The sequence below is a fragment of the Labrus bergylta genome, chromosome 3 (assembly GCF_963930695.1).
Source record: "Labrus bergylta chromosome 3, fLabBer1.1, whole genome shotgun sequence".
In the NCBI taxonomy this organism is placed as follows: domain Eukaryota; kingdom Metazoa; phylum Chordata; class Actinopteri; order Labriformes; family Labridae; genus Labrus; species Labrus bergylta.
The window spans coordinates 30,171,544-30,197,730 of record NC_089197.1 but is presented as its reverse complement, the minus strand read 5'-3'; the positions used below and the strand labels follow the sequence as shown (position 1 = coordinate 30,197,730).

General features: G+C 39.2%; 1 protein-coding gene across 1 annotated transcript in view; it reads left to right on the top strand.

The window, feature by feature from the left end:
- Positions 1-26,187, top strand: part of spon1a (spondin 1a) — a 77,713-nt gene that overhangs the window by 33,073 nt on the left and 18,453 nt on the right. The window contains exon 7 of the mRNA XM_020655975.3: positions 25,216-25,280. Within this exon, the coding sequence (XP_020511631.1) occupies positions 25,216-25,280 (65 nt within the window). The remainder of the gene's footprint in view (positions 1-25,215; positions 25,281-26,187) is intronic.

Here is a 26,187-nt window from a genome sequence, read left to right as displayed (position 1 = left end):
GCACATTCATGCAGGTCAGATTGCATGCGTGTGTGTGTGTGTGTGTGTGTGTGTGTGTGTGTGTGTGTGTGTGTGTGTGTGTGTGAGTGTGGGTTGTGGGAGTGTGTATGTTTGTGTGTGTGTGTGTGTCTGTGTGTGCAACCCTTATTGTTGACTTAACCACTCCGTAGTGCGGCTAGCTCAGGGCTCAGGGTTACATACACAGTCACAGGGATGAAAACTGGATTATTGTGGAATCTCAGATATCCTAGCTGGAGGCTGATTTGATAAAGTCATCCCAGTGTCCAGAGAATGAACAGAATATGAGAGGAGTAGCAAAAGCAGTCAAAGTAGAGAAAACCACACACTGCTCCTGTCCTTATTGTTTGTGCGTCAAAGCATCAAGTGTTGGACATTTGCCTCGTTTGTCTTATTTCCCTCGACTTCTTGTCTGAATATTTGTGAGGAAATTCCTGTGAGTGTGAGATGACACAGTTTATGTAAATTAAAATGATAATTTATGCTAAACAGTGGAATGTTTTTGAGTTAGTATTGCGTCTGTAACCTCGGAGGGAAAACTTTTCTCCCTTTAGTTTGTGATTTAATCAAGCCTGTTTATACATTTCTAGTGCTTTGTGTAGTTATCTGGATATTTCAAACCTAATGTTTCATGGTTGACTGACACTATAACAATCATAGGTCTATAAGAAAAGGGGGACAGACTGTTCTAGTGGATATACAAAAATACAAGGTGTTGCCATGTTTAAAGTGCTTGCTGAACTATTAATAGATTTTTTGAGTTGACAGCACACTTCACTTGTATCCCATCAATGCACCACATTGATTTACTCCACACTAAAGCATTGGTTGACATTTATCCACTCTTCTTGAAAACATAAAACTCTACTAAAAAAAATTGTGTACAGGGGCAGGGCAAGTCAAGGTCAAGGTAAAAAACAAAAACCCACATAGAGCTAAGAAGTGCTGATTCTCCTGAATGAGATTTGGGGATTTGGATTCAGAGACTTATTTAATTTTTTTCCATGAAAATATCTCCATAAGATCAAGGCCAGCTAAAGACGATCAACTTCATTATAAAACTGTGTGATCTTTTATTCATAAGGTGGCCTTGACAGATCTGTTTTCAGCCATGGCTCCCTACCTGCTCTGTTGTCCTGATGTAAATGAGACCATGGCTCTGAAGCCCCATTCACTGCAATCTCCATATCATTTAGTGGGTTTTAGTGGGTTTTGGACCTGCAGTGTGATTTCCTTAGAATGGGTCAAACAGATAAAGAAGACCGAAAGTGATTGACAGCTAAGATCACAGTAGAGCATTCAATCTCGGCCACACACAAATCAAACACAAGTTACATATAGTGCTGTAGTCTGATGGATGATAGAATATTTCATCAACAAACATTTTTATTTCTTTTGTTACCTGTATTATTATCCATCACCACCATTATTATTATTAAGTCTAAAATAGCTTTTCCTAATCTTTGGAAAGACCACAGAGATTTATTATTAAGGAACTCATTTTCTACTGCTACAGCTTTTGCTAATTTCAGGTTACGGTTTATTCCATTACTTTTAGTGCAACATCTTTCATTTCCAACATGGCATTATTCTGCTTCAAATGCATTAAAACGCTCATTATTCTGTGTATTTGTGTGTGTGTGTGAATTGTAGCACTCTGCACACAAACAGCAATAATAGTAACTCTGGATAATATTCCTCTGTTCCTGTAGAGAGAACTAACAAAAACAAGAATTGTGTGTTATCGGCTCAGGCTGGCTTCATATCCGTTGATGGATGTTAAGAGGAGTGAAACTGGCCAGCTCTTGTAGAGGAGTATTGAAAAGGCAGTTTGACAGCAGCATTAGAGCCATCTTAGTCCTGAGTACTTATGTGTTTTGACGAAGGCTGTGCCCTTATAGATGCTTAAACGTTAGTCAATGAAGAGAGTATCAGTGGGCCAAGATTTCATTAGTTGTGTGGTTGCAGGGGAAAAAAAACACTCAAAAGGCATCCAGTAGCTGCAGCTTGTCTGTTATCTGTGCTGTTCTCAATCAATCAATGATTATTTGTATAGCACCCATTCATAACAACTGTTATCTCAAGACGCTTTACAAAAGAGCATATGGGATAATATGGAGGAAGGATTTCTCCTTTGTATTCCTCACATTCCGGTTGTCCACACTTCCTTGCAGCTGAGGTGAAAGTCGGAGCAGGCCGGGCCTGAATGAGGACGGCGGTGGTTTAGGGGATGACACAGTCCGATGGTGGTGGCTTGGCGTCGGATGATGGTTGGGACGGCACAGTCCAATGGTGGTGACTGGGCGTCAGGGACGTCGGGTGGTAGTAGTGGCAGATCACCTCGCTGAAGGCTTGGGGAACTCTGTCTACTCGAGAGCCTGGCTTCTGCTGCCCGGACAAGACCTGTTGTGTTGTGTTATCCGCCAAGCATTCCAGAAAGGTGGACTTTTGGGCAACGTATTCATGTGATGTAGTATAGGTGAAGCTCTCCTGTGTGTAAGCTATGAAAAAGTGCATATAGAAAGCACTTTTCTTGAGCTGTTTAGATACAGGTTCTAGTATAGCAGTGTATACTTTGGGTTTTCTGCCCTGAAAATAAAGAATTGTATTTGTAGCACACCGTCTAACATTCATCCCTTGTTGGTTTTACAATATTTGTTGAAACATTTGTTGTCAGGCCTGGAACTTAAACCATTTTCAGATATATATTCATATTTTTGAATTAATATCATACATTTTCAACATCTAATGGGCTATTGGCTGAAGCGACAACAAATAGCTTGGATAAAAGACGACTCAGGGGCCTCGATTTGAAGCTGATTACAAATTCAACTTTGTTGTGTCTTCATGTGGAAGGTAATGGGAAAAGTGTTGTTGGCACTCAAACACAATCCCTTTTACACTGTGTGCACACTATATTACAATTTGTTGCTGACTAAAAATGTGATTGAAGATGTGAATCCACGAGCTATAATGGAATCCACTTGATATTCCTTCCTCAGTGTAAGATAAGGTTTAGGAAGTTATGGTGCTTCAAACATCAGAAATGCAAGAAAAGTTCCTGTATCTTTCATCTGCTAAAGGAAGTGGACACACACATTATATATTCTGACAGGACTCATAGCTGTGACAGTCTCTGAAGTCTTGGAAAATATCTATGCAAAGTAATGTTTTGCCTTTAGCATTTTTTGTTTTTGTGTTATTTTCCCCCTCAGAGGCAATGCAGAGTTAATGTCTCTTGTGAGTTTCGGACTGAATTAATGCATTCTGGTGCATAGCTGCGTGTGATATACTGCTTTAATAAAGTTGATCATAATTTCATGATGCTGTACAGTGTAATAAACACATGGGTTGGGTTTATATATGGCTTTTATTTCAAAGTTTAGGGCTCAGTTGGTGGAACTGTTTTGTTTCCAGTGGTGGGCAGTATAAAATGCCCACACACTCTGCAGTGCAGCACATCTAGCCTTAATGGCCGCTGACCTCCTTACAGAGAAAGGATCCTGGAAGCAAGAATGCAAGTTAGTAAAAAAGAAAAAAAGCTTGGAGAGCGACGGACAGCCTGAACTGGGTCATCAAAGGCAGTTACCTCAATTCATCGCTAATAATATCCCCTCGCCCTGGGCCCAGGTCTGCTGCAGCTGCCTGTATGATGGCTTGGGCTGCTTGATGAATGAGTGTGCCAGGAAGCACTATAGGCTTCCAGACTGCGCTGCGAGGCTCAGAGATTGCCACTGAGGACAACCACAGTCAGCAAATCAATTCAAAGCCCTCAAGAGAAGAAGTCAGCACTTACAAACTCATCTGCCTTAAGCACGGGCGATTCTCCTAGCTGTCACTGTGTTCCCTCATTCGCCTGTGGGATGCTCTCCTGTCCTGTTCTGAGCATGATTGGTGTGACGGAAGTGGCTTCACCTATGCAGTATCTTAGCTGCAGCTGATTCTGCAGGGCAGGATATGGGAATGTCAGTGGAGATTTAATTAACACCTGAAGGCTGTGTAAGCCTTTACGCTGTGCGCTGATAACAGCCAGCCTGCATCCCTTTGGAATTTCTTTTTTTATGTCTATTAATAGATGGAGTACATGCTAGGAGAGACAGATCCGAGATTCCTGAGCAGAACTTTGATTACAACATCAGAGGAGCTGCTACCTCACCAAGGGAAAAGGCTCCTTTGGTCGGAGGACTGGGGCTTTGGCTCACACAACTCTTAATTTTGGATAATTGTGGCGTGCTAGGGAATACTTTAACCAGTTTAAATACAGTATAGAGTAATCGGCCATCTTTAGGCAGGACAGGATCATTTTAAGCACGGGCAAAGTTGTGCAAAAATAGAAAAAAAAACATTGTAGAGTATTGAAGATTAAGGTTTCTTGTTATTTGTGTCAACACTTTGTTCAGTATCTCTCGCACTTAAAGACCAGCATTATGTAACCATATAAAAAAAACAGTTCAAATTTGATATATCCATTCCCAAATCACAAATAAATTAAAATGTTCTCAGAGTATATGAATAACATTTCTGCATAGGTCTGCACTCAGAGGAAATTAGCTTTTTCCCATTAATATTAATGAAGTTAAAAAAAATACCAAGGCACTTGCATGGTAATCAGCTCTAATGATCTATTTAGCATGATTATGATAAGGTTGATATTTCAAAGGTTCTAAAAAAGCAGAAACCCCAGCTGTTATGGCTTCCCGGGGATGTTTTAGCACTATTGCAATAAGTGGATTGATGTTGCCCCCTCCACATGCTGTTAGCATAGCCACCAGGAGCTAAGAATAGCCGTTGGTATAATTTTCCCCAAGAAATATGTGAATGATAAAGCCCATTTCCATCCCAGGTTCTTTCTGTTTTGCATCAGTGTCAGTAACTGTTGGCATCAGGAAGACTCATACAATACATCATTTGCATTGGGACCTAGCCATGTTTTTCAGATTATTCCCTGAATAAGCATGATGAACATCTTCACTGTTTCATGAAAGTTTAAACCTCTATAGTCTCTGTTACATCCAAATTTGTACTCAGATTTGATACAATTTGCAACAACACTTGGTCACAGAATAAATCAATGTATAGCCCTGCTTAGTAATCATAGTGAAAATGAAAAAGATGCACTGTAAACCAGTGAGACAATGAAAACACAGTCCCAGAAGTCAGAACAATACTTTCCATTTGTTCAGCAGCCCATTGATTATTCACTGTTTAGCAGGTGGATGCTGGCAGGAATAGATGGTTTGACAGCTCTTATTGTTGTCAGTTTTGAAAGCTGGTAGATGCAGGCTGAGGGCAGGATGGAGTATTCACTGCTGACAGGTTGACAAAGATCAACAATGATTTCTCTCAACAGAGAAGAAGTGCTGTGTTCTGAAAGTTCTCTGATACTGAGAACCAATGTTTGCACTTTTGCCGGCAATAGTTGGGGTTCTGTTTGTTTTCTCTTTTGAGGGCCGCCTCAGCTAGTATATTGTATGTTTAGGTCTTCAAAGCTTTATTGAGTTGTTGGATTTGTATCAAAATTCCAGGAGATCTCTACAGGAAAATCGGTCATTTGTGGTTCTAGTGTCAAACAATGAATTGGTTTTCTGAAGTCCTGTTGTGTTTTCTGATCTTTGTGATCATGTCGGTATTTATATGAAGTTTTCTGATCTTGTTAATGTTGAGAAGCAGGTAGTTACTCTTACATTTGAACAAAAAGATGTGGACTGCAGATCTCTTAGTGTTCCATCGTCATCAATGTTTCATTGTTGTTTTGTAAAACCATTGCAGTATCAGCTGAATATTTAATAATTGGTCGTCATCAGCAATTATTCAGCAGAAACATATTGGTTTAACTCCACTGTTGTGTTGTTGTTGTTTTATAATAGAGTTAGGCTTGGCAATAAACGATATCATCGTCAACTGCTGATAGCTACAGAATAATTGACAACAGAGAAAACAATGTGTTTTATTAGCACCCTGGGCCTGTTTCTTTTGTTGTGCTCAGTTACGTTTCACCTGTTCATTTTAAGTGCTTTTCCAGTTTATCTTACTTGGGCAAACATCAGATTCCCACACAGACAGAGGATGTAAAAGTGTGTGACGTTTATATTCAGATCCTAAAATCAAAACAGATAGTTTCAGTCAGTCAGCAGCATAGCAGGTTTGGACGTAACATCACCAACGTCCTGATAGACGCCAAGTCGACTTAAATGTCATTCATCATCAGAGCAGCGGACAGACTGAGGTTCTGCAGCCTTGCCTCACGCTGATCAATCCTCCTGCTCATCATGATTAGTTTTGTTGTATGTTGTTGATATGAGACTTAGGGCTCCATAATACACCCAGCTATTCCTATTCCTATTTTAATCCCACTCAATTGCAGTGTCATTTTCACACCCAGTGCCCATGCTGTGTAAATAGCAAGGGAACATGCATCCCTGTTACAGCCCAGGGGCAAGACGTCTTAAAATGAGATGCGGTCAGGTGCACTGCTGGTGTGTTCCTGTCCTTAGGACACAGAAAGTGATTGCCCTTTAGACCTCTTAGACCTGGTCTTAAGTCTAAAGTCCATGACCCAGGGTGTGTTCCTGCTATATAGAGGGCCAATAAGAAGATGGATTGGCTAGTTCTCGGCTTAAGCTCAGAGAGATTCTTGTTCCAGCCGCACACAGCCCAAAGCTCCAGTTTGAGACGGACTCCAAGCTCTCCATTATGTGCACTCACTGATACACACAAACACATACACACAAACACATGCAGAAGCACACACACTCTTACTTAATGTAAAACTAGATTGATTATGATTTTCAAAGTAGAATAAGAAGCAGTAGAGAATATCCAAGGGTTCCATCAGAAGAAATAAGTAAATGTTAGTATTTAATGTACAGCACACAGAATGGTACTTATCATAAGACGCGCCTGATGTGGTCAGAATGTGTGCAGATTTTCATTAAATAGTGGAGTGACCTTTATAATCAAGGGTCTTAATCCAAACTCTCTGCACCCCTGCATCAAATTTAGGGCTCAGACTGTGCACCAGTCGCTAACGGTATAGTTTTGTTTTTCAGTCAAAGCTGGTAGATGCAGGCTGAGGGCAGGATGGAGCATTGCTCCTTACATTGCTCTGTGTAGACTTTACATTTTTTTTGTGATATCAGTTTTGTTCACCTTAAAGCTGTCAGTGTACTTTCTTCTAAAAACAATAGACGCAATGTTTCTGTAAGCTGATTATTATCATTATCAGAACAGAAATGCTTTATTTACCCTGGCAGGACTTTGATTTGTTCTTGGTGCACGGAGAACTCACACAGTCTGACTGTGTGGCTGCCTTCTTTCTCATATTCAACCATTACAAATGTCAGTGGAGCAAGCAGGCAATATTACACCTTATTAAGAGTTTGACTCTGTTCCCAAGCATTTCTTATTCGCCATGATGACAGTTTAAATTCAGTTTATTGCCTAACAGGGAATTACAAATGCTAAATCAAGCATCGCAAATGAAGCTTCACTGTGCTTGTCAGGTCTAGATGGAAATTATTCATGCAATATGAATCTTTTCCCTTGAAGATGAGAGAGTATGTCATCTGCTCTGCATGATGTGCCTTCTCTAATGGTTACAAGCAGCTCTCTGTTCTGGAAACAACTCAACTGAGCTTTTTACATCCCCCCCATAACATCATCAGCTGGTTTGTTTTAATGGGGGAGTGAATGTTAAGAAATAGAAACATGTTGACATTTGACAAAACACACATTTACAGTATATTGAACTTAGTACGCAGAATCCTTCCAGAAGTTACAGGAGGAAAGAAAGTGATGCAAAGTCTGTCCACAGTTTTGAGGAGAATGGAATGTCTTTTCAACTGTTTAATTAAACAGACGAGACCCTCACCAAGAAGATTGACTCTATGGGGTTTATTTCAGGGCCTGAAACAGCTGCTACCGGGTCATTGTCAGATGAAGCAATTAACAGCACATCAACTGAAAGTGGATTTATTACATCATATACAGAAAGTATTCACAGTGAACTGAAAATTTAAAATATAAAAGGACGCAAGATTGGAAATAACTTTTTACAAATGTCTAGAACAAGATCAGCAAAGTGACATGAAGGATTTGAGCCCAGGGGTTACAAGGATCAACACTAACCAGATATTCCTTACATGAGCAAATCTATACAATAAACATCGTTTTTTTTTACATTCGTTTAAAACATCAATAACGAGTGATTTCATTTTATTTAACCTCTATGACTTGTACTTCTTAGTTTTTCTGAAGCAACATCAAATCTCAGCAAATATTGCTTGAGTAAAGCAAGCTTGAGTCCACTGTTTCCTAAACTGTCATTTAAACCGCTCACGTTCTGTCACAGCTTAACCTCCTTCCTCCATTTGATTGATTCGACAGCCCACATCCAATGGAGACTAGCTGAACATCCAAACAGTCATGAACGACGAGAATGTATTCATTTTTCCCATTACGTCCCTGTGGTTTTTGTCTGCATTAAGAGCTTACTGCACAGCAGTGATGAGCACCATCTGTGTAAACGCTGCAAGGGCTGGAGATATTCTCGGTCAATGTCAACTTATTGACCAGCAGAAAATGGGCCTTTGTTAAAGCGATCTCTACACTAGAGACGTTTTATATATTTGCAAGCAATCTTCATCTTAAGTCACTGACCAAAGGTGCACTTGTTGAATCAAAATTCCTTTTTTTCATGGCCCTGAAATCAAAACATTTACGTTTCACACACGACTCCTTGATGGCTCAGTTTGAAGTGTAGTTACATCTAGAAGTGACAAAGGCATCGATCATTCGTTCCATGAGGGTTAATGAAGTGATTCACGAGTAGACTTTTATTCAGCCCATAGAGTCACTTGGCACTTTCACTTGATGCTGATATTAGTCAGGTATGATTTTTCTCTTTTCAAGCTTATCATCATTATTGCAGTCAGCCAGGCTCTTCTCAAAGTATGTCTCTTTTTACGGATGACTGATTGTTGCTGGCTTCACTGCTCAACTACCAATTCTCATAAGCCACAAGGATTTAGATTTTAATGTGACAGGTTAAAGGTTAAGATGGATGATTGATTAAGCTTTTGCTGCACTTTTTCTTTTAATTCTCCAAAACTCTCTCAAACTTTTTTTCATTCACTTTTTTTGTTCTTAATGCTGAAAGAGGTCATCTTTTATGAGCTCATTCTCTCGTGTGAGATTTTATTGCACCTTAATTTTAGTTTTACTGTTCATGTTCCGTCTTCTTTTTCATTGTCTGCTTTTATGTAGTCTAATTAACTCTGTGACGCCTCCAAAAAGATCTGCTTTGTGAAGAATGATGTTACTGTAGGAAAGGAGATGGAGTTGTTTTTAAAAGACGGTGTCATCATGTGACACACACAACATGTGGAGCTGTAATTAATGGGAGATACTGCCACTGTTTCTGTGGAGAAACTGTTTGACATGTTAAGCAGAATTCATGTTTAAACCCACAGAATGAAAATTCCCTCGCCAGGTGGCTGTCATACAAAACAAGAACAAAAGATGACGTTGAGGCCGGCATGGATTCATAGGTGTGGTTGTCTCACTGTTACTCCCCCGATGAAAACAAAATCCGAGTTGACCGTAGTCAAGATGAACGGGCGAAACCAATGATGTTTCAAAGTATAATTTACGAGACGTTTTTATCACAGCAGCAACAGTACGGCAGCTTTTGGTTGTGATTTGAGCTTTCTTATGTAGCGGTCTTTGACGTAACAGCTGGTGTTTCCACGGCAACGATAAACATGTCATGTCTGTCATGGCGGCTCTGTCATGCCGACTGCCCAACAAGACACGTTACAATTTATCTTGCATTGGCAACTTTTGGAAATATTTGAGTTAATATGAGCACACAACAAAAATGATAGTGATAGTGATATTCCGTTGAAAAAGCAAATATTCTCATTATAGTGTTGTATACGTGTTGCTTCATCCGCTACTTATATACGCATACGCATAGTTTTTTTTTTACGTCATATCTTACCTCAGGATGCCCCCTGCCCCCCCTGGCGTCTGACAGGGATAGTCTCTTGCTTCCCTAATACTCCTCCTACCTCTATAATCTACTCAATCTTAAATAGGCCCACGAACAAGAAAGGCCTCATCTCAAAAATCTACACTCTAATATCCCAGCTCAGAGAAACTTCTCTGGACAATATTAAAAAAGACTGGGTGGAGGAACTTGGTAAAGCTATAGATGACAATGACTGGTGTAGTGTTTTATCCCGAGTGAATGACAGCACGTCTTGTTCTAGACTTAATCTGATACAATTTAAGATTGTCCATCACTCCTATTTTACGAACTATAAACTCTCCAAAATGTACGCCAGTATCTCAGATACTTGTAATAGATGCCACATGTCTCCGGCAAACATGTCACATGTTTTGGTCCTGTCCCCGCTTGCATGGCTTCTGGACAACTATTTTTAAACACCTTGCCACGGCTTTAAACAGGTCGCTGACACCGTGTCCAGAAATGGCTATTTTTGGAGTATTGCCAGTTAATCAAATAATCCGTAGAAAAATAAAGGACTATATTGCTTTTGCATCCCTTTTAGCTCGCAGAAGAATATTATCAGAATGGAAGACACCATTTCCCCCCCAAAGCTTTGGACTGGTTAAAGGACCTCGTGATGTTCTTAAATTTGGAGAAAATGATATACAATTTGAGGGGATCATGTGAAAAATGTGTATCTGTCTGGGACCCTGTGCTCAATTATATAACCAAATTAAAGGTATGGTTTTGTTATTGTAATTTATGTGTCTATGTGTGTGTGCATGTATGTGTGTGTATATGTATGGAGGGGAGGGGTTTAAGTGACATGTGATGTTAGAAAAAAATCGGTCCTCAATGATTATTGTATCATGATACCTGTCAAATTAATAAAGAGATATTAAAAAAAAGGGATAGTCTCCCGCTGCGAGGATCATATGTGAACAGTAAGGTAAGAAGAATCTCCGGAGCAGTCCACCTGAAATGATCTAGATATTTACAGGAGTGCACATGTGAAAACGGCTTAGATTCTGGTATAAAATAAGATGTAAGTTGGAGAGTGAAGACTTCTTTGCACCTCTTAATGTGTGCGAAACACAAAACTTACGTACAATCAATTTAAGACCTTTCATCTTCCAAACTCTATATTTAGTATGTTTGTAGATGAGTACATTATTGAATAGTTACTCAACACTTGTATCTATTCTCACCTTTTTCTTATCATGTGTGTCTGATTACTGCCTGGAAGCTTCAGCTGGATCAATCTCTTTTCAGACCTGTTTTTTTTCTCACTGTGAACTACAATTGGTAAAATGAAACTGATATCTTCACTTTAATCATCATGTGCTCTACCAGGAACATACTGATCCTCAGACATGCTGGCTCTATCATCATCACAACTCATTGCTAACAAATCTGAGTTGATATGTTAGTCGAAAATGGGGCCTATATGCAGTAATTCAGACTGATTTCCCAGCTGTTGTACAGAGGGAGAACATTGTGTTCTGTGATGTCAGTGATCATCACAGACTACTAATGACTCTCTGAAAGGACAACAGGACTACAGAAAACATTCAGATATTTGGCTTTTGAGTGAGTAAATGTTTTTCTGTTTCTGACCCAGACTTATCTAACCTATCAGAACTGTCAGAGCAGTCTGAACTGTTGATGGACAGACCCAGAGTTTGAGGGAGAAACAGACATAATGTAAAGGATAATGTCTGTTGAGTGGGTCGTTAGCAGAATGGACCTCAAACAGGGTGAGCAGGACCCTGACATGAACACCGTTGGTCCTATGCTGTGTCCTGTTTACTTCTAATGCCTTCTTCAGTTTTGTAGATTTCTCTGTATTGAATGGAATGACCATGCAGACTTCTATCTGCAGATTGATGTGATCAGTTAGTTTAGTAGTGTCTGTGATTAAAGCTGTATCCCGAGCAACAATCCATTTTGCATGGAAACCACATGTTCTTCACAACAATGTTATGCTAAGGGGATGTTGCAATGGGAAATTGGCCAATCAGAAGCAAATAGTTAACACAGCCATGTAATAAACTGTGACATCACTCAGTTTTGAAGTGAGGTAGAATATGTATTTAAAATGGCTACTTCCCTGATAATGTTAGTTTTCCTGTGTAGTTTTGCTGTGGAGACGTGTTGTCCAAATATATTCTTCCTAAGGCCTTTTTGGATGCTATCACTTATCAGCCAGAGCTATCAAACACTCTAGGAAAAACATTACACTCAGTGGCTGTAAGTTTTATCAATGATAATTATTTCCTATGAATCTTTCAGTTCGTCACTTGTGACAATTATTGTCTTTTTAAATAGAGGTAATGCCGATGTTTTAAGAAGTGCTGTCATCATTTGAACTCATGCAAGGTTTTTGTTTCTCGCCTGCCTCCCCACTTTGAATAAGCATCAAACCAAAAAGCATATCAGAATTTAGAAGTATACTGGAAAGGAAAGATTTTAAAATAAGCTAGCCCAAATGTAATGAAAGACAAAACTCCAACATCCATCACCCCATAGAGAGACATATCCACAGAAAGAAAATGATGCTTCTTCAAACACATGCTGTGATACAAGGCTGGCCAAACTCCTTTTTTTAACGTCGCAGTTTTTATATCAGTAGTCGTGGAACATTAAAGAAAGCTTTCTGACAGTCTGTACTGTTTTCATCTGATAGATCTGCGGGAGATAGTCTCATTAGGGATTTCGCTCAGTAAAAAGAAAACATATTAAAAAAGCTATATTTAGTGCAAGTAGTGGGTGTAGAGAAGTTGAATACTTGATTATCCTTTTTACTATAAATTAAGTTTGTTTTAGTATTTCTTAATGTGAATGGCTAAAGAGCTTAAATGTTGTTTGTTAACTTCATGTTTTCGTCGTCAGATCTTACATTTTAAAATATAGTTTTACTCCTGTGTCCCTGATGTTTCAACTGGGTTGAAAAAGTAATAATTTCACAGCAGCTTTAATTACAGCTGAAAAACAGAAGTTCAGTTCAGTCACTTTGATGCTGTGTCGACTACATGCAAACATAATGAACTTCCCAAACATGAGATTTACTGAGGGCTTTTGTATTGCATTGGATAAATAGATTCAGAGGATAACATGCTGGGTTGCATCAGAATATAAAAGATAGAGAGGTTTAATAGAGCATCCATTAACCGTTCCGAACATTCATACTTAGTGTGATGCTGGGCCTAAGTTCAAGAGAAATGAAAACAGAAACTTTACCAAATGAAATGTCTATAAATTAAGAAATGATTTTATAGTCACAAAGAGCTGAACAGTAAGGTAGAGATTGCAGCATCATATGAAATCTGTTGACATTGTCTCACCTCTGTAACGTGGTTGAGATGAGCCCATTTGTCTGACAGCAGCCATCAGCCCTCTGCGATCCATCGCAATAATTGACGCTGCAAACAGAGTGCTTTGTGTTGGTGTCAGTGCTGGTCAAACAAACACACACACACACACACACACACACACACACACACACACACACACACACACACACACACATTCAAACACTGACATGAACAGATGTTTAGATTCACTTACAGTGTACGGCCATGTTGGCATTTGGAAGCTAATTAATGCATGAGCAGGTATGTAATCACAGCCGCCTGTCAATAAAAGGCTTGTGCAGGTGCAGCACAGATCGGACATGAATGACATATGTAGAAACACAAACACACACACACACACACACATACACACTCACAAACATCAACAAGCACGCAGGAGAATTTATCCCCCGGCGATAGAGCTTTTTTTCCAAGACAGCACCTGTGACAGAGACAAGACAACACGTGTGTCAGTGTTCTCTCACAAGTTGAGTTTATTTTTGGTGGTCTTGGCTCTGAAATCTGCCACCTGAGGGGTTGAATGCCAAACAGCATTGCATTCACAAGCGATCAGAGCAATGGGTGCTATTTTATGGTGCCATCTGGAAAGATATTTCTAGGAAGCCACACTTTGAACTTTAATTTCATGCAGAGTTTTACAAAAAATGACATCAAAGGACCAATCTTTTTTGGCCACCTACGCTAATTTTATATTTGGAAGAACAGTTTATAGAAGTTTTGGTAAACTGTCTCTATAGAACGCACTTTTCCATCCTAATCATACAAACTGGACCACTGTTTCAGAAGTACGTTGAGAAGCAGAACATATTTAATGTTACCAGATTTTAGATGAAACATCCAAGAAGTAAATGCTCTGAAATGTGTCTGAATGAGTCCTTCTTTACTCATGACTCTTTTTTTTTTTTTTTTTTGCCAAGTGTATCCTTGGGAGTGAAAGGTTCCTGTGGGCATGGTGAACAAGCCCACCGCACATTTGTCCTGGCAATGGAAGAGAAAGAAAGGATGTGAGGGTTGCTAAGGGAGAACCACATACAACTTGGGTGATTATCTAGCTGTGTGTGGCAGTTTATAAAAACGTCACCCTCTGTCTTCCTTTAACCAATTTCATGGCTGATATCCTCAGTGTGACTGCAACAGGGTGAATCCATCCCAGCAGTAGAGACACAGACTCCGGGGTTCAGAAGCTGATGCAATAGACTCACTTAGTACATGCCAAGAAAAACTAATAGGTCAAGGGCAAAATTGTGAACTTAAAAAATGTAAATAACAGCCAAAACAAATTTTATATAATTTTCTACAGCAGATTCAAAATTAATTAAAAAAAGTGCCTTGCTCAAGGGTACATCGGAATTACTCGGAAAGTGACTTGGCACCTCTCCACCATTTCACTCAATGAACTTCAAAAAAGAATCCCTATAAATGAATCAGTCATTTAGCCATTCATCTATTATTGAGAATACTTTTTCTTTTGAAGGGTTGCGGGGGGTTCGAACCAATTCCAGCTGTCATTGGTCAGGAGCCAGCAGGGTACACCCTGGACTAGTGTCAATCACACACAGGGTTTAGGCCTACATATAAAGACAAAAACAACTCACTTGCATTCACACCTATTTGCACTTTTTAGCCACCAATTGGCCTAACCTTTCTGTCTTTGGACTGGGGGAGGAAGCTGGAGTACTTGGAGAGAATCCATACAAGAACAGTTAGTTAAAGAACAGTTTTAGTTAAGGAGCAGGTGTAGGAAAAACCTTTTGTAATATATCAAAATGAGAAGTTGGCACCAGTGACCAGGAAAAACTTTATTTCAAAATGCCAAAAATGTTAAAGGTCCCATATTCTTCTTTTTCTGGTTTTATATGCTCTTTAGTGTGTTTTCCATGTGTCCTGTGCATGTTTAGCCACATCTATGTGCAAAACTTCTGTCTGCGGAAACACGGCTTCTCCTACATCCTCCTGTTAACTGTAGCATTAGCCACATGTTACGCTCGGTTCTAGCCCCCCTCCATAAAAATTTGTCAGTCCAACGTCATTGTCAGTGTGAGATCACTGATCTAAGCCCATTGGCTCGTTGTGGCAAGCCCAGCAGCTCATGTTGAAATTTCCGAGAAGCGTGCTGAGCAACTGACCAATAACGACAGAGCGGATCAGCAGACCAATCAGAGCAGACTTGGCCCACGTGGGGTCTAACAGTGTGGGCTCAGCAGAGTGTAGCTGACGGACTCAGAGCAGTTCATGAAAACAGACACTTTTTTCGGACTTTAGCTATTGTGAACGTACAAAAGTAGGTACATAGATTAAATAAACGAACCCCAAAAAGGGCATAATATGGGCTCTTTAAACCAGACTGGCCGCATGCTGCTGTCAAGCCCATTCATTGTCTATGTGTTGCTCCCCGCAAGAGAGTATCTGCGCCCAGCCTGGTCTCACAAAGTCTTGTTTGCTGTTCTTGTGCGCTACGCAGAAGTTAAAACATTCTGAACCTTGGGCGCAGCTCTTTGTGGCGTCACCTCTACATGTTCAATAGGCGGGGAGATCAGATCACAAACAAACGATGTCCCATTTTCCTGAGCTCTCGTTTAGACCTACCGGGACATCAGAGAGAAATATCTAGTTTGAAAAGAAATTCCCCACTGTTTGGGCGTACCAGGTGTGTTTTAAACAGCAGCAGAAATGTGTGTGGTGTTTGTGAAGCGGTCGTTATAGAGCTGCAGCTCCTGGACGAGCCTAAACTCACATCCTGTTGTGCCCTGAGGATTTCATGAACACACATCCTCCCCTTCTGTGATGCTCGTCTCCTCCTCCCCATTAGTAGAAAGATCATGGCTTTCTACTGAATAGTGGACAGATACAAACATACTGTGCATCCCATAAGTAGCTAATTTCCCGACCATTGTTTGGTCGCCTAGCAACGTGCACCGTTGCTTTTTGCACCGCATCTGAAAGGCCCTCTACTGAGTTAAATACATTCATCATTTATTTTGTTTTTGAGGACTTACATAACTTTTTGGCCCAAGTTGTATCCACTTTTTAAGTATTGGCAGATACTACAAGATTTCACCACAGGCAAAATCACATAATCATTTCTATTGCAGAGTTCAAAGGGTTAAAGAGCACATCATCTGAATATTTTAATATCTCACCTCAAAGTACATTTTCCTTTCGACTCACGGGGGTTTTCAGCCTCACTTGTGACTGAATAGAGATGAGGATAAGCAATTACAATGTGTTTATTGCTGGAAGACAACAGACTCCGTTCCTCTTATGTTGCCCCTGATACAATTAAAGGAGGAAATGAAAGATCATAAAAAGAAAAATATATTTCTGATAAATGAAGATAGTTGTTCACTGAGCGGTTCTTTAGTTGATCAGACCCACAGTTAACAGATCCTCTGAGGTACAATTAGTTTCTCTTTCTGTACTAAAAGTCTGGGTCTGCTCGAAGAGTATGTCGTCGTCTAAAACGCTGCTGAGCTCAGGATTGATTTTCAAGAGCTGAAGAACTCTGATATTAGCACTTAGCAGCATGTTTCTTGTGACATCATTCTCAGCTACATAAAGTTTGGGTTACCAATGATTAAATTCAGTGGTTACTCAGAATGGCATCATGAAAGCACCAGGCACAGTGGCTCTTCTTGATTAAAAAAAGTTTTTTTTTTTTTTTTTAATCGTGACATTGATAGATGTGCTCTTCTTTGATGGATTATTGTTTGATAATGGACATGCAGCAGGTGTTGTGTGATTGTTTAGAACATTTTAATATCTCGTGCTTTGTACTGTGATTGAAGTCGCGGTGTGAGTCCAGTAGGGCAGATGTTCCTGGGTGCTTTGGTCTGACAGTGATGAATGAAACAGGGATTGAGAGACACAAAATGATGCTTCAATGTAATATGATTGATTACAAAAACAGATTGGCTTTCCCTTTGATCGTGTTTAGGGAACATTCTAATAGTTATTGCAATCCACCACATCTGAACAGCAGTCAAAACCAATAGACAAAAGATGCTACTGAAAGTGAAAAAAATAACAGTGGTGAGACAGTGGACATGATCTTTTTTTTTTTTTTTTTGCTTTTATTGAACTGAATCATATTTCCTCAATTCATCAGTTCAAGATGGCAAAAAAAATCTGCATCACTTTTTTCAAGACTGCAATAAAGTTTGAAGCTGCACAGGTTTGAGAGGAGAGTGATTGGAAGCATATTCAGCTCATTCAACAATTCAATTAAAATTAAATCCACTGAAATTAGAACCTTGACATTTTAAAGCAGGGAGAAACACACTAATAGCACACTGCAGTCAAGCATATAAACAATACAAAATAACCTTTTAGTCCATTCTAATGAGCTTCTGAAAGTTGTCCTTGAGCTCCCATCCCACAGGACGTTAGAGAATTATAGATGTAGTTTTGCTCAGTCTTTATTCAAAGGTAATGGCAGGCTCTCTAACTATCTGGATACTGTCATGGGCAGGAGAAGCACATGGTGAGTTAATGGGGTTCAGCTTTGGACGTCTCTGTCATTAGTGCAAATTTGAGAAGCAGATGGTCAACTTTGACGTAGTCAAATTCTACCTCTCATCCACAAGAGGGGAAGCGAGGACTGTATTTAGAAACCATTCTGTCAGTGGTAAGTCTTTCATTGCTGGTGTATGTTGTCCAGTTTAAAGTTAACCAAGAGATTTTCAGTTACTGGCCTGTCAAAGGGAAAGTTATGGTGGTCTTCACCATAAAATAAATACTGTCAACCATGTCCCATATTCAGGCAGAAAATCCAGTAAGTGATTACATTACGAATAAATGGGTTCACATTCAACCAAGGGTCAATATATCAGAGACACCATACTGGGTGAATGAACTCAGTTTATATGGGTACTGTTGAACCAATTTCTATATTTCTGAGGTAACTGAATTAAGAACAACTCTTTAGATCTTTGATTTTATTTCCAGTGGTATTTTGGTACAACGTATTATATTATGGTTTGTTATTTTATAATGACCTACACTACTACAATTTCTAATACAGTGAGTTTAATTGATAGCGTGTCACAACAGTGTCAATTTCACTAATGAAAAAACATGACGATAAATGAATGTTTTGTTGTTATGAGACTAGTGTGTGTGTGACCTGAAAGAGTAAAACATGGACTAAAAGGTGTAATATGTTGAATTTGATTAGAATGTAAAAATATCTAAATTAATACAAAATTGACTAAACTAAGTCATTTCGCTAAGTACTTACAATACCTGGTAAGGTAATGTAAAAATCTCCAAAAAAATGGCCGATCTCATTTCGCTTGAAGCCTTTTATTTCGATCTTAAAAGATAAAAAACTTGAGACTATTGGACAGTGCCTGTGTTTCTGAATTGTGATGTGTCCCATGTATGGAGGCTGTAGTCCTCCAAGCGGGCGGCCCGGGTTCAAATCCGACCTGTGGATCCTTTCCTGCATGTCATTCCCTACTCTCTTTCCCCCTGATTTCAGACTCTATCCACTGTCCTATCTCTCCAATAAAGGCACAAAATGCCCAAAAATAAATCTAAAAAAAAAACAAAACACCGGATGTCACGTCAAAGACCGCTGCTTAAGGAAGCGGGAACTGCTATTGCTGTGTGCTGTGATACAAACTAGTTGTAGTAGCAGAGAGAACTCCCACGATTCCACACCAGCCTCGACATCATTTTTCTGTTATTGTTTTGATTGAGAGCCCCCTGGCAGCAGAATTGACATACTGTGTGTTTAAATGTGACTAAAACTAAAAGACATTTTTACTACATCTCAAAAAGCTGCCAAATGAACACCGTGCAGCACATGGATGTGGTTTTGAATGTGGATGTGGTAAGGAGATGAAACACTATTTTGCGAAGTTTCTTCTTTTCTTTGCAGTCAGTAAAGTGAGTCAAATAAGTTTGACATTTCAGTCTTGCATACTAATGATTGAACTGAATGAACTGATGCAAACATAGTCACACTCTTTAATTGAGAAATGCATTCAGAGTCTTGGGATTCCGTGCCTAAGTAATGATCTGTAGCACATTTGGTCGTTAAGCCAATAAATCTCTGTTCCAGCAGTCATAAAACTTAACAACAAAGTTGTGTGAAGCGGAGAAATGTAAGTGTATGGCAGCAATCTTAAATATTTATCTCTAATGTATGGGCACAGCAAAGGATGACTGCTGTCACACTCTCTAAAGAAAACATATTTACAAATGCATAAAGGTGGGATAAGCAGTGAATATCTCAAAATGAATCCAATTAAAGCCTTTGCAGAAAAGGTCAGATTTTAGCAAATGATTGTGCTAAATGCCACTGGTATAACCATCTATTGTAAGTCCATCACGCAATATACCATTACCAGCTTTTATTTGTATAGCTCTAATTCATAACAAATCTTGACTTAAGACTCTGAACAAAAAGAGCTGGTCTAAACCACTGTGTTATATTTGTTATATTATTTATAAAGACCCAACATTTATCTTCCATAAGCCCAGTACTTGGCAACATCTAGCAAGGTTAGTAAACTTCCTTTAACAGACAGAAACCTCAGAACCAGACTCATGTGGAAGAGCCATCTGCCACAACTTTTCAGGGCTTAAGAGGGGATAGAGAGAGAGACAGAATGGGAAGCTTACCAAAGAATAAAGGAAAATAGACTACTTTATTACTTTATTAGTCAGGCGTAAGACGACAGGTTATCATGTATCATGCATTTCTGTACATTAAAATAACTATCTTATTGGCCTTTCTGTGTTTTGCACAACCGTTGACTACTGATCATCAGATCTGTTCATCCTATTCAGTTAGTACCATACGTGTAACTCACAACAGAGATTTGAAAAGAAGCCAGATGACTTACTCGTTAGCTTCCTCCATCATCAGCTCTGACAAGTAGTATGTGTGTGTTGTTATTATCCCCTCCACAAGTTCAGTAGTGTGCATAAATGAATCTGTGTGTCCAAAGCCTCTTCCTAGCTAAAACAAGGCTGTTCTTTTATCTGAAAACATTACATTTTTTACAAGGTATATAAATCTACATAATGGAACAGATTTGAATTTCCTATAAGATAGAGGTCTGGGGCACTGGAGTCATCAGAAATGATAATCTGAGGAAAATCAGTATCCTCATTAATGTGGATGATAAGTTTCAACATGCTGTACTGAAAGCCTTCAAGGCAGGTCACAGGATTGACCCTTCATAAATTATGTATACACAAGACAGTAAATAGATAGATGGGAATACAGGCGCTTGATGTTGTTTATGTGAAAGAGAAATGCAACATTTCATCTCAGAAATGTGTTTTTTTTGTTTTTGTTATTTGAAAAAGTAAAGTTTTTCACAAATGGAGGTTAAACATTGGAAGACAAAAAACGATGGAAGAAAGTCTGAGGATCTGTTCAGCTTGGAGAGTCATTCCTATCATTGTCAAAAAGCAGTCCATGATGGAGCGAGGGTCCATGTACATTCATATTCTAGCTGAAGTTTGCAACCTGACCCTCGTGATGAGGAAGGCTGTTTGTGAGCGTTATTCTCATGATTCAAACGTTTCACTTTTTACAGTTCCCTTTAGATGTTTTCTCTCACCCTTCGATCTGTCACAAAGTTCCTTTTCATTGGTTAAGTTAATGTTAGGTAAATATAACCTCCAATCTACTGGCTGTTCCTTATTTTATTTCAAAATAAAAGCATATTTGTATCAAAACAGAACGTAAAGTACTCATAGCTAAAGCCTGTATAGAAATAAAGAAAAAGCATTACTAAAATTGTTTTGGATTGCAAAATAATGGAATTAAAAATATGGTGAAATCAAAAATGGGATAACTTCAAAGTTAGTGACTAAAAAAATAAGTTTTGTAACTTATAATGATCACATAAGAATTAACATTAAGAGCCAATCAGAATACTAATAACAAGAGTTGAATTGTAGCGCAGGGTATCATGAATCTAACAGTTTAACAGGAAATGTCCTGCTTGACCTCGACTCACAAGCTTCTGTTTAAGTGTTTTTTAAATATATTATATTTATTTCATTTTTTTATGCCTTTGTTAAGACAGGGCAGTGGATAAAGTCAGAAATCAGGGATAGAGAGAGCGGGGAATGACATGCAGGAAAGGAGCCACAGGTCGGACTTGAACCCGGGCCTCACGCTTCAACGATCGCAGCCTATGTTTACCGAGCATAAGAAATAACCGTTTGTTCACCGGCGCCCCCCTGTGGTACTTTCCTGACCTGAGAAACGCTGTAACTGCTGAAAACTTCTTAAGCTATCTAATCACATCAGCTCCTTTGTTCCATTTCTCAAATTATTATTTGTGTAGTTTCATGCTCCCCTTCTCTGGTCTCATTTCTGGACATTTGGACTTTCCTCCACCAAACTTTCCTTACCCGATTTCATTGAACCAGAAAGATTCATGGAGATTCTTGCCGGAGGAGCAGCAGCTCTCTATGGAATTTGCTTGAGACGCCGCCGACAGGGGAAGCGAGCAGCAGCGCTTGTTAAACTGAGGCAGCAGGGATTTCAGACTGCTCACCCGTCCATCTACCCGGCAAATGCCCGCTTGAGACTGTGGAGATGACAGTGGACTTCAGGAGAAGCCCCCCTCGCCCCCACCCCGCTGAACAGCACTGTGTCACTGTGTAACAAAGTACCCACTGGGGATGCTAATAAGACTATTTAACCACATTTTATGTTCGCTCATTTAATCTTGTGAATCTCGTTATCCTCCTCACTTGACATCAATCTATGCACGCTGCCTTCATGTAAATACTATAAAAAGAATACCTCATGTAAATGAACCCATCTGTTACCTACTTCAGCTATTATCTTGCTCATTTCAGCAGCTTTTACACTACTCACCTCTGCACTATTTTCTTATTTAGTCTCAGTCTGTTTATTTGCTTTGTGTTTGATAATACTTCATGTTTTACTTTTCAAAGTCGCATTCCTTGTATGTGTGAGCATGGCCTGGATTCTGATCCTGATAACCTCTCAGGAAAGGAAAAAGAATCAAAGCTGTTGCCTCAAGAGAAGAAACAATCTTATCAGAGCTGTGAATCTTAGTATCTACCATGGCTTCAAGGGGGAGAAACCCCTCCTTTATTATCGCTTTTTACCTTCAAGCAAAGTAGAATGATGCTCACATGTTGGCTAGGCTGGTTCAAAAGGGTCAATTATGTATTGTATACCTGCTTTCAGCTTTAGTTCTTTTTGGATGTTGTTGGGCAAAAGGGAGAGAGATAGTCAAAAGACAGAGAGGGAAAGAGGGAATGAAAAAAAAATAAGTGGTGATATTTCTGAGGTTGCAGGTGCAGAACATGAAATGTGTCCTTTTCCGCATTTATGAGTCTCATCTTGACAGTTCAATTTGTTCTGCAAATGGCTGCCAAAAGACTAAATTGTGGGCGAAGGTCTTTTTTGGCTCGCTAGCTGGTGATCCTTGTCACCGTCTTGGATGTGAAATATCTGTTTCTCTAAAGGTCTCACAGAAATATTTGCCAACTCTGTTCCTCATCACACGCATATATCCAGGCTCCATTCTCCTCAACCTCAGACTGGGAAATTGGACGGTGAAAACCTCTGTCCTATCAAATTAAAGAGAGAGAGAGACGGTCTGAGGAAAAGAAAATAAGCTTCTTCTCTTTTTCTCTCTCTTTGTCTATATTTCTCTGCAGCAAATGAACAACTGCAATGCTTTCCCAGCCCTTATAATACAAACATAACCTACGTTTACTGAATCTTCAAACAAGATAAAGATGTGGCCCTGGACTGAATTGTAAAATATTTTATGTATTAATATATTGCCATTTGAATTCAACTGACAAAAGGAACCACGAGATGCACCATTCCCTTTTTTCTCTCAATTTTCACACTTGTCATTTGCTATTAATGTGAAGTTTGCAGGATCCTTACGAAAAGGATGTTATAGTGAGTGAATTGTTTGCTGGAAAATGTTGGGCTTTTATTAGAATGCAAAGTAGTGTGAGGTGGTTGAGGAAAAGTCTGAGTATATAATAGTTGAATCCTTAGCACAGGCACATGCCATCAGCTCCATCCTTGAATGTAAAAGAGGATTAGTCTACTGTTCTTATTATCAGCCTGTCAGGATTGCTGCTAAGAAATTCAATCACACAGAGTAAGAGGTGGGGATGCTGTCATGTTGCCTACTGAAACAAGAAATATTTTCAGACCACATGCAGGATGCAAGATTTCTGACATTGTTGCAAACAAATTGTTGATCATTTTCACCCTAAATAACCTCTTAAAGGCAGTGTTGGTCATTTAAAGTAGCATTCCCTCAGTGCTCCGTCTACGACCACCCCCTCCCATCTGTGCTCCCTCAAAAGCCACGCCCCTCACTTACATGCAAGAGCGCCGCATTGTAGTCTCATGTCTCCCTCAGCAGTAAGTAAACATTCAACTTTATCAGAATAAAAGAAAACACCTGACTATTTTACTAAACTCACATAGGCCAACGAAAAACTCACAGAAGAACAGTTTGAGGGAACATTCGACTGAGATATCAAGGACTTTAGTAATTTACCATCATACTGATGAAAAGAAGCTACTGATATACTTTGAAAGAAGAACTTTCCCTTGTGGTGTGAACAGTTATACCTCTCTTTACTGTGTCAACTCATGCTCTTTCTGTCACTCTGCTTCACTTAAACACACATTTGCACCCCTCCTGCCATCTACCTGGCAGCTCACACACACCTCTCCTCTCGCCTCATATTTTGATGGATTGATTACACCCACAGTGGGGGAAAACATCACAGATTTTGAGTGTGTGATAGCCACACACTTAAATACAAGTCCTGTTTCCTCTCATTAACTAAATAAAATGATCAAAGATCAATTTCTAAATGAGCCTTTAAAAGCTCAGGTAAGAAAACAATTATGAACTGATTGCAAAATGTACAACATTGTGAAATGTAATTGATACTCTAAAAATAAAAATATAAAGAGAGCAATAAGGTTAAAAGAGGAGAGTTATTGCACAGAGTCCGTGTGAGTAATGATCAATTGATTTAGCTTTTATTAATCGTTGTTGCAACCCTAAATAATGATTCAAGTTAAATCCACCAATAACTTGAACAGAAGGTATTCTTCAAAGGATGTAAACCAGCTTATATTTGTCATGTCTTAATCCTTGCAGTGCTTATGATCTGATGACCTGGCTGTTTTGTTGCCTTTGTAACGCACTGTGTAACTTTGATTGAGAAAAGTACGTCATACATTTGTCAACTCCATGGCACATCTCAAGTTTTTGAAGTTATGTTTGATTTATGTTCAGTTAAGGTGGGGATGTTTTTATAATGCAGGTTAAATATTGACCTTTTAATAATGTTGAATTCATTAGCAGAACAGTTCTTTAACTTTGAATACTTTGTCGAAACTGATTTCAACTGTCCTTTCCATGTGTGACAACGTTCAGATGCAATTTCGATGAAAGATTGTTTTTCACCTTCTCATCTTACCAGCATTTATTTTAAGCTTCACTTTAACCTTCTGGGCCATGATTCTCATTTAGAAGCAACATTTTCTGCCTTGTTAAATGTTTCTTTGCCCTGTAGCTGCATTGTCATCAGAGCTTTTGTTATCTGTTTGAAGCTGCGGTTCTGGCTCTTTTGACCTCCTACTATCTTTTCCCACTGCCATTATGACTTAGAATAGATTAAAAATTTAAATTTAATGGGAAGGCTTCCATTGATCCTTTTTAATTATCCACCTGTGAAGCGTGTGGTTCAAGGGTGTTGATTATTCAGGAGACTTAGATTGACTTTTTTTTGTCTCTTTGTCTGTCTTATCTTTTGTAGGGGGATGACGTCCTGACGGTCATCAAAATGAAAGCACAGTGGCCAGCCTGGCAACCACTCAATATGTAAGTAACATAATATAATTATTACAGAGCTCTCCACACATCTGTACTGACACTGCTGCTGGTTCGCAAGATTGTAATCTGTTTGTAACAACACTTGAAAGATCTTTATCATTCTCCTATGGAAGCATCATGTACATTCAGCATCCACAGTGTGAGGCTAATAGACCAAAGCCTTCCCAACCACTGCTAACCCTCTCCATAAGAAGAAAACCACATATATGGTACATTAAGTTCTGATGTTCTTGGGCTTCAGATATCCGAATAAAGAAGTTTGTATCCAAAGTTGGACCCAGAGCTTGCTGATCAGTGAAAAAAGCATCTCAAAGGTGCCCTGAAACTGCCAGCTACATCATGCTCGGAGTGTGCATGCTCATTTACTCCTGTATTCATGAGAGCCATTTAATCTCTTATTTATGAAAAAAACAAGGAGCTTGTTGGCTCAGCGAACTCTGAAGAACTTTAGTGGTAAAGGCCTGTGCACTGTTGTTTTCCCACCCACAAACCGAAACAAGGGGTATGACTGAAGTCTCCAAAGGGAAGAACACAGCTCGGGATATAAGCAGTGATAACCACCAGGGCTAATTACCTTACTCTCTGCTGTAAAGGAAACCAATTAATTGTTTCACACAGTAATCGTGTTCAGCACATGCAGGAGGGTGTCAAATCTATTATGCTGGTTTTGAGCAAGAAAAGGAAAGAGGATTTATATTGATAAACACATGGACGTCCCCTCATTATGGAAGTTTTTCTTTCCTTAGCCGGCTGGAAATGTTCATGAGTTTGACACATAGCTGTATTAAAATTTTATAAATTCATGTTGAAGTCAGCGTGCTTCATTAATGTGTGTGTTTGTATGTTTTCTTCAGAGTAAATATGGATCAGTGTGTTTCTCAATTATTTATTTATT